The sequence below is a fragment of the Neolamprologus brichardi genome, chromosome 5, assembly GCF_056152115.1.
Source record: "Neolamprologus brichardi isolate AB-2024 chromosome 5, ASM5615211v1, whole genome shotgun sequence".
Lineage (NCBI taxonomy): Eukaryota > Metazoa > Chordata > Actinopteri > Cichliformes > Cichlidae > Neolamprologus > Neolamprologus brichardi.
Genome location: NC_142108.1, coordinates 24689134 through 24709928, shown reverse-complemented (window position 1 = coordinate 24709928; position 20795 = coordinate 24689134). Strand labels below are relative to the sequence as shown.

General features: G+C 38.9%; 1 protein-coding gene across 1 annotated transcript; it reads right to left on the bottom strand.

The window, feature by feature from the left end:
• Positions 1-1089: 1089 nt before the first annotated feature.
• On the bottom strand, positions 1090-20234 carry cept1b (choline/ethanolamine phosphotransferase 1b). The gene is made up of 10 exons (XM_006782955.3): positions 20030-20234; positions 16106-16398; positions 13514-13688; positions 11743-11890; positions 11522-11663; positions 7943-8027; positions 7496-7627; positions 6737-6895; positions 5004-5129; positions 1090-3467 (listed from the first exon to the last, which is right to left on the bottom strand). The coding sequence occupies exons 2-10, from the start codon at positions 16294-16296 to the stop codon at positions 3345-3347; spliced, it is 1281 nt and encodes a 426-aa protein (XP_006783018.1). The 5' UTR covers positions 16297-16398; positions 20030-20234; the 3' UTR covers positions 1090-3344.
• Between the last annotated feature and the right edge of the window lie 561 nt (positions 20235-20795).

Sequence of the window (20795 nt, the reverse complement as noted above, 5' to 3'; positions counted from 1 at the left end):
CATTGACAACACGCTGGTCTCTGTACAAAACAATAGAAAACAAACGGGTTTAAGGCAAACCTTTACTGGTAACAATGAGAGATGTGACCTCACATCAGGAGCTATATATGTGTTGATGCTGAATCTCTCGGAGTCTCTAGTTACAGTACAAAACTATACAGCAGAATACTACACATGCGTATTAGCTCATCATCTCCTACATCAACGATCAGACACCAACTGCAGAATTTAGAAGGATAAAAATGAATATTACTAATAAAATAAATGTGACATTGAGTCAGTACTGTTCTTTATTGCACAACGTGCAGAATTTACAACTACAAAATCTGTTAAAAACAAATCAACAAAGAATGGACTCATCAGTGTTCTTCAAGACGCACTTCATCCAAACCGCAAAACCACCTCAGAATTTTCTGAGATTTAAATTTTTCTTTATGCCTTCAAAGCAAAACAGAAATATTAGAGAAATTAAGGTTTTCTCTGTTTATCAACTTAGTTTTTACTTTGCCCCAAAACTGAAGCTAGATCCTGATATTGTTAAATGATTTTACTCTTCACAATTATGAATAAACTTAAACTTAATTTTTTTTGTTTTTACATTACGTTTTAAATTTTACTTTGGCATTTCATTATAAAGTGATTAAATCCAGAAATATCTTAAAGCAGTTTACCTACTCATAGCTATTTTACCTATTTTCTACCACACCAAACTATTTTTATTGCCCAGCATTTTTTACGCAGCAGAAACTTTCAATGTATTTTTTAGAAAACATCCACTGAATATAATTTTATTCTCAGAGTACTTTAAATTTTCTTCTTTCAGCACCTTTATAGTCGATTCTTTCCTTTTGCCAGCAGTGTTGCTTTTCAGTATTTATTGTAGTTTTAGTCTCAGTATATTAAAGCTTTTCTTCTACATTAATTTCCCATTTAGTCTAATTATAATATTCACATTTTCTGACAAAAAGGGAATAACAACTTAAAATATACATTATATGAGCTGTCAAGACTCTAAATATGTGTTACAACTTTCCCATTTTCCATCACATTATACACAAAACCTTTAAGCACTCTACCCTCACTCCAGTGTTTTTCTTTTAACCTTTATTTTCATTAAACCTCTTTACTCAAAATGACTTTATTTGCATGATATAAAAACACAATACACTGAGCCATAATATTTCATCTTAAGGCATTAGTGGACAATGGTTTGTGTGATTTTGGGTGAAGTGGTCCTTTAACACTTGTGTGTAGAAGGCTTTGTTTACATGAATCAATGGCCATCAGTCTCTTTTCATCCAGATAACACCACCACCACTGCCCTGCACAAGAACTCATCCAGCTGAGACAATGACGCAGCTTGGAGGACAATGTACACTGAGAGCCTCTCAATTCAGTCAACATTTGGCATTGTGGGTCATTTCAAACACGGCGCAGAGGCAAAGCACAGTATCTGCAGATGGAAGTATTCAACAGAAAGTAAATAAAACAGGCACAAAATGTAAAAGCAAGAAGCTAACCCCTGCTGTTAAGGACAAACATGAGCTCCACGTGAATACAGGCCGTCACTACAGGTCCTCTCCAGCAGCAGCAGCGATAAACACACTCGGTGTGAGATGTAACAGCATCAGACGACGACGACGATGTGGAGGCAGAGCGACCAGCAGCCACATTTCAAATCAACACATTTTTATTAAGTTTGATCTGACTCAATCAGTCACCACCTTAAAAACCGTGACATCATCAGGTGACCTCACCTCCCGCACACTCACATGTGCACCTGTTCTGCTGAGGCAGGCGTGTGTTTTGGAGGAAACGTGATGTACTGTGCAGGCGGATGGTAACGCTGAACACACAGCAGTGATTCAGTAAAGTAGCTGCAACACACGAGGGACCATTTTTCATGTGTATGTTTCATTTTCACATTTTCTGTTATTCAAAACTGTTCTTTGACAAATACAGTGAAAGGGAAATTTAACCGACCTACTAACAAGCATAGTCTATGTCTCAAAGCCAGATAAATCATTAAAAATGAGCTAAACCATCGCACTACTGGAACACACATGGAGTGCAGTTTTATTTTGACATGCTGCAGGGAATGCATCTAATATAGAGCACAAAATGCATGTTAATCTGTTTTTCAAAACAATACCACTCCCCCCAAATGCACCATTTCAACCTGATTTTTTTGCGAAAAGTACACAGGATAAAATGTTTCAGAAAAATAAACAAAAACAAAGAAGCAGGCGGATTATTTTTCTTATCATTGTGGAATTTGACACTTAAAAACAAAATGAATAAACAAAAAACACCAATAAATAAAGCAGAGATCAGTAACAGAGTTGGATGAAATAAGTCTACTGCTTCACTCCACCTGTAGATGTTTTGATCTTTGCTCTCATCAACTAAAAAATGAGAAACTTGAGAGTTCATTCGTACACGAGGTCAAAAGGAGCTGACGGACCTTTCACTACAGCACACTAAACGACCTTTTGCCATCGCCCACAGCCCCCTTTACGTTTACAATATAAATAAAAGAAAGCCTATACCCTGTAACAAAAGTACCAACTTCATGATGACTATATTAGCAAAGAGCTTAACAAACAAACCAAAATCTCACCTGAACCTAAATCAAAGTGCAAATTTAACCAAGAAAGTGAAATAATTTGCAGGCTTGTACAAAAAGGACGTTCTGATTTGCTTTAAACAGAAAAAAAAGAAAGAAAGAGGAAGTAACATTGGCATCAGGTTTCCTCCAAAACCACATTTTGCTGATGTAAAACAGCTGCACTGTTTTTGTGTAGGGGATGGAGTGTCTTTAAAAATCATACACATGAAGGAAGGTTAAATAAATGTGTCAAAGAAGGATTTTTAACTTAAAAGAAAGCACAGACACTGTAACAGTTTGGTATTTACAATAGCAAAAAGGTAAAGTTACAAAAATTATAATCATGAAAAGCAAAGAGAACGATTCGGTTCCTATACATTTTCTTGCACGTGAACAGTTAAAACACGCTGTAAGTTTCTGTCGTTGAGCATACTGAGTAGCACCTGTACTCTCCTGAATATCTGCTCTTTGCAACCGTAAGTTTGTCAGAAGATTTCTTAGTACTGGAGCAGAAAATGAAACTGGTATAAATGTAATTCTGCACTGGTGAAAAACAGACAATGACAGTAATATTCCAGTATCTTAATATATATTATTTGTCCTGACATTCAGTTGGCAGAAGCACACAGTTTACACCACGTCACCCCCCCTTGCGTCTCTACGTGGAAAACAGAGGGAAGAAAAGGTGAGTGCAGCTAACAGGAAGGGTGCAGAGTCAGTAATGGCCGGCGTGTCCTCAGTGAGGAGCTGAACCGAGGACTGAACAAGGCTTGATTTTGAAAACAAAAATGTGAAGATGGCAGGCAATCTGGTTGCAAACACTGACACAGTAACGCACCAAGTCAAACAAGGAAAGGATCTGCGGGAGAGAAAGAAACAAGGTCTTTAAAAGCAGAAAAACAGGAGCTTAACACACTGCAGAAACCCACTGATGCCAAGAAAATGAAAACTAGATACTGATATATGGGCTGGCCAATTAAGCCACGTTTAAGATATTCCAGCATGCGCCCGTACGACCCTTTGATAAATCATGGCAGCACTTTTTATGATAGCTCAGCAGCAGTGTTGTCATAAGGAGAAAACAAGAAGATAATTCAGAACCTGCAAGTTATTAAAACTTATTTACCACATAATATGTAAATAATTAAGTAATATCTTGTATCAGCACTGGGTTTAGCTGAGTAATATTACACTGTCAGTTATGTAATGTGGAAGCAAATGTATGGCTATGAAGCAAAACCAACAAGTAACAGTGGTATAATACTGATACTGGTATACTGGCCATGCATACTGTGTGTTGTGACGAATGCTGGGGACATATGGCAGGACTAATTCCAGCATTATAACACAGTAATAGTCTCCTAATATGTTAAAACACCAATCAATACTTTGTCATCATTATGAATTAATACCACTTTTAAGCCAGCATACAAGAAAATTAAATGGACAGATGTTTCCATTTTATTCTAAAAGATTTTAAAGACGATACTGATTACTAACTGGTTTTCTCAAAATCATGCATGTTTCCACATTATCCCCCCAGTTTCTGACACCTTATTACAAAATCACATAAACTTCAGTGTAACATTACGCAGCTAAAACCACTGTTGATACAAGACGATTAGTTGGCTTTTACTCAAGCATTTAATTGGTAATAACTTAGCATTTATGTTTTATGACCTTCTTGTTTTCACCTTATTAGCCCAATATTACCACTTTTTTATTTTATTTTTTTACAGTGCTGCAATAACAAATGCAACCAAAATTATAAATATATAAAAAATATCTGCTTGGGTCCACTGGATACAAATCTGTTTCTACTTGTTTTTTTGTCTTGAAGGACAAAATTGGCTTATTTTAAACTGCAAATTTAGATATATTTAATTTTACGGACTTGTGTTTTGTTTCTAGGGATGATTTGTATTTGAAGTATGCCAGCAATTCATTACGTGATGTGGTTTGTCTTTGTTAACAAGCATAAATGTTTGGGCTAATTTAGAAATAACATCATTGTTCATTTATAACAGTCTTGACACTGCCTGGTGGTGCAGACTGAAGCAGGGTTTTCGCACTGAACACCAACTTCACTTATTGCTTCGTACCTTTACAGGCAACAGTGGGCTTCCATACAGCACAGACACCATCAGTAAGAAGGTGTAACGACTATGGATTAAACAGCAACAATAACTGACTGAAGGTGATACTGTGACTATCAGAGTAGGAAAAACACAAAGATATAAACACTGAATTCTAGACCTGCCAAAGCCTGGACATGACCCAGCTAAATGGAACACATCCATCACTCATATTATTAGTTACCTCTGTGATTTTCCAGCTTTTCAAAGTAAAAATGTCATGACCACATTTATCCAAACTTGGCATCGTGCGTACTTACCAGTGCAATCCAGAGCACCAGGTACTCATCAATAAAACTATTGAAATACTGATCCAGGAACAGTAGTCCTGGTCCCAGGAAGGCTAAATCGTGGAGATGCATCTCACTTTTTGTCATATGTGCTACCTGTACACAAAGATCACACACAAACATACACACACAGTTTCAATAAAACAGTCATCTCTGCAAGGCACTGGAGTTGTTTGAAGTTTCAGTTTTCTACATAAATTGCATCAAACTTCCTCTGCTACAGTTTGATGTGGTGGCCCGCCTAATGAATCTTGAATGCATCTTAAATTATTGGGGAGTTTTCCCACCCCATCTCTGTCCTAATTTTAGCAGATGAGAGGCAGAATCTCTCCACTTTGAGCAGGAAAGGAAGACAGTTTTAAACATGAGCAGTTCAGAAGTCTCTTCCTGGGGATGTTTAGACTCTTGAATCCCCCCCCCACCAAAAAAAAGATTTATTTATTTTTTACAATAACAGGTTTTAGAATAATTATTTGTGGCATTTGTGAATCTTAATGCTATTTTGAAACCTGTATTTATAACTTTTTGTTATGAAGAGCACTAACAAACATGTTTTTTAATGCCAGCAGAAACTCAAGGTCCAGTAGAAAACCTGGGTGAGAACGAGGAGACAACATGCAAAGTTCACTCCAAAGCCCCCTGCCTGGATCTGAGTCCCTTTTGCTGCTGTTGGCAACAATGTCAGTAACCAAGCAACTATGCTGTTAAATGTTTTTGCACTGAGCTACATCAAACGCTACCTTGTCTGCTCCAATAGCTCAGCTTTAAAATGACCTGCAACTAAATCAAAGCAATAAATTAAACTGAGAGTCAAATGTTGAGTTTTAATGTTAAGTTTCAACCGTGTTTCGTGATTGTTGATGGAAAGCGGCTGAAAAGCCAACAGTGTAAATTAGAGAAACAAACAATCCTGTTTTTATCCTCTTGCAGTGTCTGCAGTGTTTTGGATGCTGTACCAAAAACCTGGAAGCAGTTTTACTGGTTGGCAGTCTTTGTCCTTACGTACGGCTATGAGCTGTGGGTAGTGACGGAAAGAATTACACACTAAAACAAGTGGTGGAAATTAGCTTCCTCATTGTCTGGGCCCTCAGAGATAAAGGAGTTTGGTTATTTGGGAAAGGCTCAGAGTAGAGCCACTAATCCTCAACACCAAAAGGAGTTACGTGTGGTGTTTCGACATGTTGAACAGAGAAGAGATGCCAGGGCAGAGCCAGGATAGCCTGGAGAGATCATGTCTCTCAGCTGGCTTAGGAAAAATAGCTAAGTTTGTCAGCATCTATGCTTTTTCAGGAATCCTTTCCCAATGATTATTATTTCATTGATAAGCTGAAGTAAAGCTGAAATGATTAAATAAACACGTTAGCTACCTCATGTCTATTCACAGCTTACACTGATAGCATGAGGTTTACAAAGTGAAAAATATAAGCTTTTTTTGGTTTGTTGATGGAACTATTCAAACAGTTTTATCCTACTTTCAGTATTTATGCTAAGCTAGGCTAATCACACCTTTGATGCTCACAAGTAAAACTTGCAAAATGTTAAAACCTTTCTTGAACACTGAGCATCGTTCATCCTCTCCAGACTATCTTTATGCAGGATATCAGGAATAACAACCGTGAAAAACACAACGCGCAACCATAATTCAGTAAATATAACCTAATGATGATTATAAAGAGAGAAAAAAAAAAGTATGTTTGACTTACAACTAATTTATTGGTGATTTTGGCCGAGACAAAGCCAAATGCCAGGATATAAAGACATGGATGATTTTCAAAGAGCTGGACAGCAGACTTTTTGTATATCATCATCGCCAAAATTATGACTGAACCAATATGTAAGACTGGAGAGAGGACACTGGTTCCCTGCAAGACAAGGGAGGAGAAAAAGACAATTAATATCAGTGGAAATCGACAGAGGAGCTGCTCAGGTACAAAAAACTGTAACACAAACTAAAGCTAGCCTAACAATGCTTTTATTCTGAACGGAAATGAAACTTTATTCACCAGAATACTTCTGCACCAGAAGAACAGCTAAAAGGCTTCTAATGCATTACACATATACACTTAACTGATCATACAGAAAATGTAAACCCTTGCTTATCCCTCATATCACTATTGCCAAAATGCTGACCAAAGCACTGCACCACAAAACCGGTGGGCCATTTGTGTACTGTTTGTCTGTTATTTGTAATGTTGTTTTGCTAAAATCTCATGTTTACATTACATATTTTTCTACAGATATCCATTAACATAGGTTTCAGCTGTACGTACTCTGCTACATAAGACACAGCCTGCAGATCAAGTTCCCCCCGTGTGTAAATTACCCCATCATCTGCTATGTAAAAATAGGCTGTCAAGCTGGTCAAAACACTGGGCGGTTCTCATAAGGCACCAGGGCAGAGCTGTGCAGCGCATCAGTCAAAAAGAGGCATTACAAACCAGGACAGGACACTGAGGGCTTACTGCTATTGTGGATCCATTTTTGCCCACACCTCCTGTGAAAATAACTCTGAAATAATTGGTGCAGGAGAAGATGGCTCCTAACAAAGTGCAGATGGCAGGAATCATTTTCATCTGGATATTTAGGATCGGAATCTGGAATTCGAGACATTGACATGGAAATCTTAGATGTTTTTATGCAACACAAAGTCATCAAAACAAATCCTGATCAGACAGACAATTTGCATTTTTGTACTTTGAGAGCACAGTCACTACACCACCCTCATTTAAACCACCATGACTAATGTTAGAGACTACTAAAAGGCACTTACTTATAACAATTACAGTAAAACAGTTTAAACATGACTGTTAGAGCAGCATTACTGTAAAATGATCAAGTTAAACGTCATGACATTACAGTCTCATTGTCATTGGTTCCAATTTCTTCAGATTAAGATCAATCAGAATTACCAGTGACTGCCAAAAAGCAGATCCTCCCACGGCGGCCAGCAAATACACGATTATAATGAAGATTTGCACCTCAGTCACATCAATGCTGAGTGGGAGGAGAAAGCAGAGAGTTTACGGTGAGGATTAGTGACGTATAACAGCACACAGTCATCCACAACACGCTGCCGGACACGGAGCCCGTTCTTCTGCTCAACACGTTTGATTTGGAGGTTAAAAGGTGCGATCAGTAATATTTCACTGGCTCGGTCAACAAAAGGACGAGTTTTGTTAGCAGAGTGAGTCACTCCCCTGATCTCTTTGACTTGAGCAAGTTTACTGCAGGGCAAACTGTGACATGGGTCTAGTAAACGTCACTAGGACATCAGGTTTGATGCATGTAGACAATACCCGAGCAAGGCTGCAGTTTCTCTGCTGCTCGTTTCCTCCTTATCTGCTTCTTGCTGTGATCGTGGTGACAGCTGAAGTTTGTCTAATATTTTGATTATGAAAACCATCTGATAACATGTTTTCATTTATTATTGGCTCCAAAGCTGACAGTCTGTCTTGGGATATACAGCACTGTGCGAAAGTCTGAAGCCACCGCTCATTTGTTCATGCTTTCCTTCCAAGAAGCTAGACTTAATTTCTTTGTAAGCGATGTTGAGCAGTAATTCTACATGTTTTCTGAGGGTCTTTCAAAGTTTTTCCTTTTGACATTGGCTGCTTTTTCCATTCATTTTCAGTCAAGTCCTTCCACCTGACCATTTCCAGGACTTTCTTTTATTTGTTTTTTTAAGCTACTAAAGACTGACCTTTGAATCATTACAGGATAAAGGCACCCAACTCAAGAGCTAAACCAATGTTTTGTCTACACATAACAGAGACTTTGTGACTAGCAGCCTGTTGCAAAAAGCATGTTATGTTTATACCCAAAGAGCTGTTAGCTGAATAAATTGGCATCTGTCAGCTTGGTGTGCAGTGTGTCTTTAAAGATTTTGAGGAAACTAAACTGGAGTACAAAAGACGATGTGGGAGGACTAAAAAAACAACAACAACAAAAAAAACCTGTGTAGAGCAGACAGACAGGATCTGAAAGTCATGTTCTTAAGAAGCGAAAAAAAAACCATTAAAGAGAGATGCATCTGGCCCCTTCAGTTAATACACTCTTATACTGCTTCATCAAAAATAGTCTCAGTGGAAAGGTGGCTGTCAAGCCATTCTCAGACTGACATATGCCTAATTACACAAGTCATTGGCTGAAAATCAGTGAGAACGGAGATTGATAAGAGAGTGATAAGTCCAAGTTTTAAAGTTTTGGTTCATTGCCCATATGTTACGGTTGACATGAAGAGAGAGGTACAACAGAGAACGTGTACAGCCACTCTGTAAAACCAGGTGGAGGCTCTGTTATGGCCTCTAATCAAAATATTTAGTTTATAAAAATGTAAACGCATAAAGTCCTTCTTAACAAAAGTTTGAAACTAAAATCCTATAAATGTTATATTTGACAGATGAAAGCTAGCTGCCCAATTGCTTCAGCTGATGCTACTCAGAGCCATATTTTACTGACCGCACCTTCAAGCAGAAATGAGTACGAGCTGATCTGACCATGTGACTCCATGCAGGTCAGAGTTCACTGTGGAAGCGGACAACAGTGAGCCATGCAGGCAGCAGCCAGAAAGTTTACCATCACGCTCCACAGGCAGGGACCCACAGTGGCTGTGAGCATCTGTAATCCTGCTAGACAGAGCTGCACCTCTGTTATATCAAATCTACACACAGAACACACATTTACTGCGGGTCATCCGAACACGTAAATGCTGTGGTCTAATGACAAGACTAAACCTCAGGTCTAATTAACTTGCTGCACCTTTTAACTTTTTCAAAGCTTTGGACTGAATTCCTGAAAAACCTGTTTATGACTACCTCACAGGTTTCAGTAGGTAAAGTCAGGAGGTGATTCAAAATGACGACATTCTTTCTATACTAATAGTCCATTCTGCCTAATATGAAGATGTTGGCTTTAAAAATCAATCACGTAAATCTAATATTTGTGTTCAAAGAAAAATCAGTGTTTATATTTATACAGAAAGTGTTCAATAAGAGTGAGAGCGCACATAAAGGTCAAGTAAACAACTAGAACTTTTCAGGCTTTTCAATTCTTAAGTCAGTCACCATAAAATTTTATGTCACCCTCATTTGTAATAAAAATCAGAGATTATTGGTTGACAAACTGAGCAATTTACTACTAATAATAAAAAACTCAGACTAGTTTAACAGCCAGAAAAACATCTGAAACCTAACAGATTGAATTAAACAGTCTCTACAGCTGTTGTGTGTGTTTAAGTACCTAACAACATCCTTTGATAATGAAATCCTATGAATTGTGTGGCCATTTGAGTTATGCGTAATATTACGCATATAAAATGCCAGAATACACAAAGCTGTGCTAATGTTAGCTGTGCTAACTTCAGCAGCCTTTGTTGCTTTCAGTTTAAAATTTTGCATAACTGTGTAAAATTGGCCTGGCTTCATGGCAAAACATGGAATAGTTACAGAAACTCAAGTAAATCGAGTTCATGGCCATGAGTTGTCCTGTCAGGAAGTATTGCCTAAACCTAGCAGAGTATTTTTTTTTAATAATTAAGAACACCATTAAAACAGCACAAATGTTTTGAGGTAATCTGTCTGAACTTTGGCCTCTGATATGAGCAGGGGCCAACTACTCCAGCCTCCAGATGTGGACATTTATTAATCCTTTAAATCCTACATAGAGCAATTCTATGTAGATAGACATGACAGAAGAAATGAGACTGACAAAAAATGTAAAATGAAAAAACAAAATAAAAAACAAAACAGAAAAGGAACATTTGCACCCAGAAGTAAGAATCGATAGACTAAAAATGTATTTCATGAACAGCAGTGAGGCTGTGATTGCATATTGTAAAGTGGTTGCATATTTAACCCCCCCCCCAATAAATAAACAGTACTTAGCCTCCCTGTAGATAAACCGATGGTATCAATTTCAAAATCCTTCATCACCTTGTTCTCAAGTTATCGTACTCGCAGGATTTTCAGAAAACTTGACCTTAAGGTCGAGGTCACTGAAATTTGAACTTATCCAAGATTTTTAGTAGGTGCACCTACGATATCAATTTAAAGCCCCGGCATCGCCTTGCTCTCGAGTTATCACATTCACAAATTTAGGTGTCCACGGCACCCACCCGCACGATGGGTGGACAATAATACCCCATCAGCCTTTTACGGCTGAGGCGTACAAATAAAAAGTTAGTTTACTGAGACACAACCCACGCACAACTGCTCACTTTGGAGATCAGAAGAAATCTGTCATTGTCTTACTTTACACCACAGATAGAGACAAAGGTCTTCAAAGCAACAGGTACTAATGGTGTGCGGTGATGAGATATTAATAAATTCTTTAACAAACTTAGCACAGTGAGGCTTCAGTAAGAACTGCTGTGAAATCAGAAATGAAACAGACTGGTCTTGAGACGACTACGTGTGTTGACAGATAAGAAAAATGGCTGCAAACTGTTCTCTAAAGAAGAAAAGGAAAGTACGCAGTTTTTATTGACTCACATCCCAAAGCGCAGCGTTCCTGACACATATGTTTGCCAGTGTGCACAGTAGAACATAAACATCCCGGCAAAGCAGCAGAAGAACATCCAGTCTGGGTTGGTGCCCAGCTGCGCTGCTATACTGGTTCCCAACACCACAAACACTGCAGAGAAAAAACACACAGATTGTTCACTGAGCTTCAGATTTTCTGAAACACAGAATCAAACAGGATGTAAACTGACCGGTGGAGAGGGAGTCACAGCCGTGGTCAAACAGCTCACCCAGCGGAGAGCTGCTGTTAGTGCGTCTGGCCTGCTTCCCGTCGATGGCGTCCAATGACTGGTAGATAAACAGACCCACCGCACACAACAGGTATGCCCAGAGAGGAGCCTGGAGCAAAAAACACAAATAATCACATGAAGAAGAGGTCACTCTATGGTGTTGCTCACGAACAGGTGCAGTCTAAGGCAAATTTTACATGCCGTGGCTGGTGGAGGATTGGGCAGCATGAACATGATGGTTTCTTTCACCTCATTAACATACATAAACACAGAGAGGGTTGTGCTAACACCTTTCATAACGAGTACTGTGGTGCTGGTGAAAGAGGAACTGGGTGGGGAGTTTAGTTCCTACTATGAAGTAAAGGCTTCAGTGTGAGGCCTTGTTCACATACAATGATGAATGAATGATGTAGATTAATTAAGTGAGTGGAAATGAACGGAGATCATCTGATGAGTCATTAAATTTTTTTTTGCCTTTAGGCTTGTAGTTGTCTTTCTCATTCAAGTCTTTACAGACAAACGCACTCAAATCAGAATAATTTATTAAACTCTAAGGAAACTGGAGAAACAAAAGCACCTGTGCAGTTTCTAATGTCGCAGCAGACAAAAATAATCTCACTTTCTTCCTCTCATTGTGAGATTTGATATTTCAATGTAGCTGAAACGCCCACAGATGACAGAAACAGCAGCAACATGTCAGTGTTGGCTGCAAGAACGTCAGTTGCCTTTTTACTCCCCTCTGTCACCCAAATAAATATCACCAGATTTAAAAAAAACAATATATACGGTAGCTGCAGTAATTACAGAAGCTCTCATATATTTGAGTCCTAAGAGCTCACATATGAAAGTCAACAGTTTTTGTTGGAGGTTGAAGGTAGTTCCAAAGGAAAATCACTGGTATTCAGGTATGTGGACTCTCCAGACCAACCAGGATGTTTTCAGTGGAAATTAAATACAGTTACAGTCCGATGGGTTAGCATTACAAAGACTAAAAGATCATCACAAAGCTGTCTACGTGGATATAAGCCAGAGCAAGTGACATGTCTTTATGATTTGATTCATTCATGGGGACCCTTTGTCAACAAATTAAGACAGCTCAAAGTGACTTTATTCAAACATGCATTTAATACTTATTACCCTGTTTAATAAGGATATTGATAACAATTTATAACTTCCACAAATAAACATGAAATCTTGACCAAGCAGCAACCTCAGCATCTGAACAGCGAAGTTAACACCAACAAAAAAGACTGCAGTCCCTCTAATGGCCACTTGAGGCTGACCCTCAAACTTCATCAACCCCATAGATTCCCATGTTAACATGTCCAACTTTCTAGAATTAATAAGCACATTTATATTATTTTTCTTTTGTTTTTTTTGAAAGTTCTCTCCATCCTGTGTTCAATTAACATCATTTCTGCCTCCAAAAAAAGCAACACTGAGGCTTAAATGTGCAGAAACACACGGACAATGTTTTTCTTTTATATACCAATCTAAAAGCATCTTTACCAACACTGCTTTCAATCATGAGTTAACTGATGATTTTCTTATTACACTTTTCTTTCTCCAAGCTCTTCTGATGTTTCACATTAAAAGCCTTCCAGCAGCTCCGATGACCTAATCTTACCACTTTCATATCTGGTTATGTTTTAATATAAAACACTGACAGAAAATAACAATAACAGTAGCACTGTAGCTATGGACCTCATCCTCTTTAAGATTATCGGCTAACCTGCTCAGTGGCAGTTGGGCAGTAGTAGACGAGCACGAGGGTGGTGAAGACGTTGGTGGCCAGGCCAATGATGGTGATGAGATTGGGTGCAATCCAGGAAGGAACACGTCCTACCAGCCATTCCCAGTAGCGCTGCATTAGAGGCTCCAGCAGGGAGCGTCCAGCACTGCTGTACCTGCAGGGATGGGCAACAGGTGACGGCAGTTGAGATACAGAGGAGCGACAGATATGAATGTTTACCGACTTTTACGAGGGCTTGACAATTATTAACTGTGTTTAAATATATCTCACCAAGCTGTAGAAACAGAGTTACAGCTAGAGTTTCTTGAGTTTGTGAGCTGCAATGAAGAGTTATCATCAAAGTACTCAATGAAGGTTAATGCTCCAATCAGCACGAGAACAAAACACAAAAATCTCATCCAGACAAATGGGACGCTACATTATACGGCTTATGGTTGATCTAAAACATTTTGCTTTAGTACATAGGTGTTTCGTCAAATACATGAATATTTGTTATAGTTTTACATTAGTCTCGGACGGTTAAAAGATGGTAGATTTGTTCCTCTTCGTGCTTGTTTAAGTCTCATTAGCAGCTTGTGGGAATACTTCAAGTTTGGTGCTGCTAAAGGAGGTTCTGTGAGTTATAAACTGAAGGGTTCACCTACTTTTCTCAGCTTGTGCTCTAAATTATAACTAAATACATTCTAAAAAGACTTAAAAGTACAATTTCATTTCTATAGTACCTTTCAAGACAAACATAACAAAAACCCTTCATAGATAAATACCATAGACACCAAATAGCATCATTAAAAACTTTAAACCAATAACCATAAGTCCTCTGAATTCAGAGGTGGCTGGCAGCCAGTCCTTTAAATGTTAAAATGTTTAAGATGTTTTCAGATTTAATAATAGAAACATTACCTTAAACTCCATTTGGACGGATTTTTAATGTTCTTAATCACGTCACTGCAAGAAATTCCAGCACTGTTTCACCTCCTACACATTTTAGATAACACACTGTGGCTGCTTCTTTAAGACTGCTATTATATGTGTAAATCCAGTTAACAGTATCATTAGCCAATTTATCTTAACAGCCTAATTTAACATCTTAAAAATAAATAAAATCCCAGCTGCTTAGGCCCAAGAGGGGATCAATTTCACCCCATCGGGCTTGTAACACCCTGATGGAAACACTAAAGATGATAATGAAGATGTCGGTTTTGCTAGCTCATTAGTCTCAGACAAGACTAATGGCTTCAAAATAACAGTTCACCAGAACTTTGTGGTTAAACTCAAACAATGTTGTTAACTTATTTGGATTAAGTTCTTAAATTCAAACAAGTACTTTTGTTGAACTTTTTTTTTAAATTTTGAAATGACTTCCTGTTTAACTGGGAAGACTATTTTTTCACTTCTGATGTATTATTTGACCTTAAATTAAACTGAAAGTGATAATAAGGTTTTTGCCTCAACTCGAGGTGTGACTCAACCCGACCGGTGAGTCTGAGAGGGAAACACGAAGAAGGGAAGGAAAACAAAAACTCAGCACAAGCTGCTACAGGCCTGATCTGTTAACAGTAACATAGCTCGTCAATCCTGACATACCAGCAGTTTCTTTCCTAAACCAATCATAACTACGTACATCTGTTATCCATTAATGTAACACTATTTTTGAATTACATATTTCAATAATAGAGAGCGCTAGCACAAATCTTGACAAATATAAGCTTAAGTCACAAATTTTCCTGGAGAAATCGGGTTTAATTTAGGAGGTATTGTGTCTGAGAGGCTGTGGGAATCATTTCATTTTTTTTTCACGTTGAAACAAGTCTGTGAGAACATTTGGTGCAGGCAAGTCGTGTTTCATGCTGTGGAGACCACAAACACAGACCTGAAGCTAAAGTCTCTACAGAAAATTATTACAATTTGAGTCACTATGCTAGCTATAAATATGAACTGGAAACTGATATTGTAGACAAGGGCTGAGGACTCAGCTCCATTCTCTTCAGACTGTTAAAAGGCAACCTATTATAGGGCCAAAAATGATACTGTCTGAGATAAATGAGATGATTATTTAACACAATTATTCCTGGACTTTGGAAAAATGACAGTTTTATTACGGTTTGAAAAAGAAGAAATTTAGATTTCCTTGAACTTTCATTTTATTTTAATCAAATAAACCAATTAAATAAATGTGAAGTTAAAAAACGCTGCCACACTTTTTTTAAATTTAGTGTAGAGGAGCATCTCGTGACTCAGTGTCAGCCCTCTTCTGACTGGATGCCCCTCACAAAAAGATTTGAACACTTGTGCGCAAGAGATGATCATATTATGACTACACCCTCTCTTTGAAATCATACACAGCCAAGAGTAGCACAAAAAACTGAGCATGTGTTTTTAGCTCACAGGGATTACTGTAGAAACGCTCACCTCATTATTTGAAATCTTTGCTCGTTTTTTATACAAGCATCCAGTAATGCAACAGTACACATCTGACATAAAATAGATTTCCCACATTTCACTGTCTTTTCACTCCACTTACTAACACTTTGTTTTCCTGAGTTCAGCGTACACAGCAGAAACCTGCATTACCTGTGCTCCTCCAGTCTCTTGAGTTGGTGTCGAGACAGGGGGGGTGAGGGCAACTCAATCAGCCTGCGCAGGACTCCAGGGGACAGCCAGCAGGTTGCCTCCATGCCCATGCCGTGCCCGGGGTCTTTGTCCCGGCTAAGGCCTCGGCGAGTACGCAGACCCCCCCCTTGCTGCTGCCCCGTGGCGCTCATGAAGCCCTGCTTCCTGCTGGTCTGGTCCCTGATGGCTCTACCTCTGCCACTGCCACTGCCCTGCCCGAGGGGCTAAAGATCCACAGTGAGGCCGGATGATGCCTAAGAAGAAAAACCCAACATCACAAAACTGCCCTGTGGAAATATCTCAGTAAAAAGAAAAAAAGAATGCAGCTCCTAAAATCCCAAAAAACAATTTCAGAGGCTACAACTAAAAATTATTATTATTTTATAATTATTCTTCTAGGCTACTTGTTATACATCAATGTTAAATCTGGTGCTTAAGAACTTTCTCTAACAAATCCTTCAATTGGAAAAGCTAAAACTTGAAAACAGCTAAAATTTAAAAAATAATATACTTTATTTTTTTTTAACTAAAATTAAAAAAACGAATTCACTTCACTAATACCAAGAGCCACATGGGAATAGTGCATGACCAACTGCAACTGTTATTGATGGCATAGTTTTTTTTTTCCTGCTTGAATAATTTTAGTGAACATTCACCTATTTTAGGTAAATGAAACACTTACTATGCCCTAGTTTTAGCATAAAGTCAGACAAAGGCTCCTGCAAAGTGAGCTGTCAAAAGCCTAAAAAACCAACCTCCCAAATACCTCTATAGCCCTGTTGCACTATGGAAATGTGGATGCAATACTCTTGAAAGTGAAAGTGCAATGCAGATATCTGCAGCTCCTGTAACACCCACATAGACATGCTCAAGACTGGTTAAAGAATGCAAGTCTGATGCCATGTTTAACCAGTGCTAAGGCAACAAGTAAAGTGGAAATGCATCAGTATAATAAAGGAGGGTTAATTACTACAAAGCCAAATAGGCTCATGTATTATTGTTTTAAAAATACAGGGGTAAAGTTTAAAATGTGACAGCAGATGTTTGGGTTAATCAGCTGATCAATTATATCGATGTACAATCAACATTAACTGACAGTTTCAATATGGAGAAAAGAGCCATTAGCAGATCAATAGAGACGAAACTCTGACTAAGTCTCTGTGATGCAGGCCCTGAATGCTAATGCTGATAGCACAAGTTCACAGCAAGACTGCAGGTTTTAGGCAACTGATGTGGTGGAGCAGCAGCAGCAGCACTAACATAACCAGACTGGACTTACAGGGAAGTTAACTGCACGCTGTTACATCACATGTGAAGGAAAAAGGTGCACAATTATGGATTCAACATTTTCCAAGTACATACAGACTATTTAACACTTCTGTCAGTGCTAGACAAAGAAAATTTTCCTTTTTGCAAATATTCAGGATATTATAAAAATTAACTAAGAACAGCAGACATGCCTCAACAGCATGTCAGGCATCTCTGCGCCCATTGAATTTAAAACTGCCTGCGAGTTGTTGGTTTAGCGAAAAAACACACTTTTAAATGTGGCTTTGTTTAGACTCCTTAAGATTTATATTTTTTGCTGTACAGTACAAGCAGTGCTTTTACATGAAAAAAAAAAAACTTATATAAGCTTATATGTAATAGATGCCATAGTTGTAAGTAGGGCTGGGCTATATCATACCGTTCACAGTAATACCGGCGTAATTTTGGGCAGCGATAGGAAAATGAAATATTGCATAGAATATGGGTTAAACGCGCACACGCAGTGCTTAAGTTTACATACGCACATGGCAGCGACGCAGAATGAGAAGAGCAAAAGTGGTTGGTTAAATGAAACGGATGAACCAGAATTGGTTTGTAAAAATGCTGCAACTTCAGTGGTGTGAAACTGGTTTAGCTTTCGTCCGTCAGATACACAACAAAGCACTATTTTTGGTAGAACATGCTAGCGAGCCGTCGTTATTACCGTGTTGTTTGGAAAATACAACACACTTAAAATCAATCCTTTGATTTTTCTGAAAATCGACAGTGCCCCTTATAATCCCGTGTGCCTTATGTATGAATTCTGGTTGTGTTTACTGACCTCAAAACGATTTTATGTCGTACACGGCGCTCGAAAATCTGTCAAATGTTTTAGTACGACTGTGCTAAGCTACGAACCCGCACCGCTTGATGGATTGTCGCAGCATTACGGCATTAGGCAGGCGCCTCGCGGAGTGATACGTACTGTGCTTCAACATAATATTACCGTATTGTGTGTGTATAACCTCCTTTTAAGTTTTGTGGATATTATACATGGTTATGCTGAGGATATGTCGGCCAATTTCCACTGGAAATGCCTTTTGGTTAAACTGTCAGCAAGGAATTTGCACTGTTACATTTATATATAACTTTAATGCACACAAAAAACAGCTGCTTGTTTAAGTGAAAACACATTGATGGGATTTTTTGCACTAATAAAGTTGTGGAGTTGTAAAGTATTTTGTCTAGTGTCAATTATATCGTCAGTTATATTGTTATCACAAATTTTCAAATGTATATCGTGATAAATATTTTTGGTCATATCGCCCTGCTCTAGTTGTAAGTTTCCTTGTGTTTTTGCAGGAGCAGATAGATGAGCCCATAACTACGATAATCTGTCTGAGTTTTTTTTTTTTTTTTTTAAAAACCCTAGGAACGACCTAAAGCATGGATTTGGAGAGTTGTTCCTCCCCTACTCTAATGTATAAGCCCATCCATCCATCACCACTTGTTAGGAGTTAGGTCATAGAGGCTGCAGCCTAAGCAAAGAAACCTAGACCTCAGTCTCACACAACAAGACATTGCTAGGCTTTACTGGGCCTGAACACCAAGGTGTTATCCCAGTAGGACATGCCCAGAACACCTTAGCTTCCTCATTTCGATGTGTAAGAGTAATGGCTCTTCTTTGAGTCCCTCCCAAATGACCGAACTTCTCACCCAGCCACCCTTTGGAGAAATCTCATTCCCACCACTTGTATCACTTGTATCATTCTTTCAGCTGGAGCTTGTTCTCACCCACCAGGAAAGAGTGGAGTTCCCACTCCAGGTCAGGGATGAACTGCTGCCCCCAGTGAAGCAGTTTAAGTATCTTGGGGTCTTATACAGATATATATAGAAAATGCACACTGACAAGACATCCACATGACGACGTCATCCGGAACATGACTCTCTGTATTGAGTTTGAAAAGACACTCCTGCAAAGAGCCACCCAGTTACAATCATAGGTGGATGTGAGTAATCAGCTTAATTACGCTCCCCATAATATTCTGAGATTAAAGGCAAGTTAAGACTCGTAACTGGGACAACAGGGCACATCTAAATTTCTGTAGTAACAGAAGGCCCATGTATTGCTGATGACAGGATCCAGAGCAAAAATGAAGAAAGATTAAATCAATAACGCAATATTTATTGAGACATTACTGACACTGACAGGGGTTAATTCGCCAGCGGTTGACGCTGCCGGTCATTAAGCTCGTCTACGTTTCTAAACTACTTCTTGTGACTGTCACTTGAGCTGCTGACAAAGCTCGGAGGGCACCAAACAACCTGCTTCTTGAAACCTAGCACACTTGCTGTTAGCCCAGTCCCCATCAGTTAGCGTGTGCATTAGCTGGACTATCTGCAACGTTAGCGCAGCGAACGGTTACGGAACACTCATGTCAGGGTGGCAATATAAATTTACACACTTGCAGCAAGTTTATTGACTCTTTTTCATACTTATTTTGCTAAAGGCACCGGTGCATACTCAGCATATTGCCCAGATCAGACGGAAACTCATGGACCTCCCGTGGTGACTGCGGCTAGCCTAGCTAGCTAACCCAGACTGCTGGCAGGATGCTGAACGTAATGCCGACTGACCTGAGCGATTAAAGGACGAGAGTCGCGGACAGTCGAAGGGCCAGGTGGGAGTGCTTCAAGTCGACAGACAGCACCTTTCTGTCCTCGGTTAGCTTTGTGATTTCCCCTCTATGACTTGGAGTATCAAAACAAGCGTCTGCATCTGTAAGGTGGATCACCACGACCGGTGTCACTGTGGTTTGACACAGCAGGCTAGTTATCGTTAGCCATCACAGAAATCTCGCGAAGTTTCCTTTCGTAGTGGGTAAATTTTGCCCTGAATACATCTCACAGGCACACAGCCCGCTCAAACGCCCTCTAGTGTAGGGGTTTCAAGTTCGTTTAGTTCGTTGGCTACATACAGCCCAGATCTGATGTCAAGGTGGTCAGACTAACAAAACCACTGCATAAAAACACTCCACCAAAGGCTCCTATTTCCTTATAAAGAAGATTGTTTCTGCCAGGCAGATACGAGTAAAAATTGAATTGTCATCTCTAAATTTTGAATATCGCAAAGTTTTGACTTGAGTTGGCTTTCAAGTAATTTGAAATTTGAAGATTTATTTTTTTTTAAATGGACTTACTGACAGTGGTGAGACTTGCTTTGACAAGGACTTTGGGTCAGTGCTACAAAGAATGTCTTTTAGTAGCTAAGTATTGACAGTTTAAGGTTAGAAGCTTTTTTAACATGGATTTAAAGGCTTCTCATACCCAAGTTGCAATAAATCAATCATTATCTGATAATGAAAAAGAAACAAAACAGTTTTTTTTATCCTCACAACCAAAA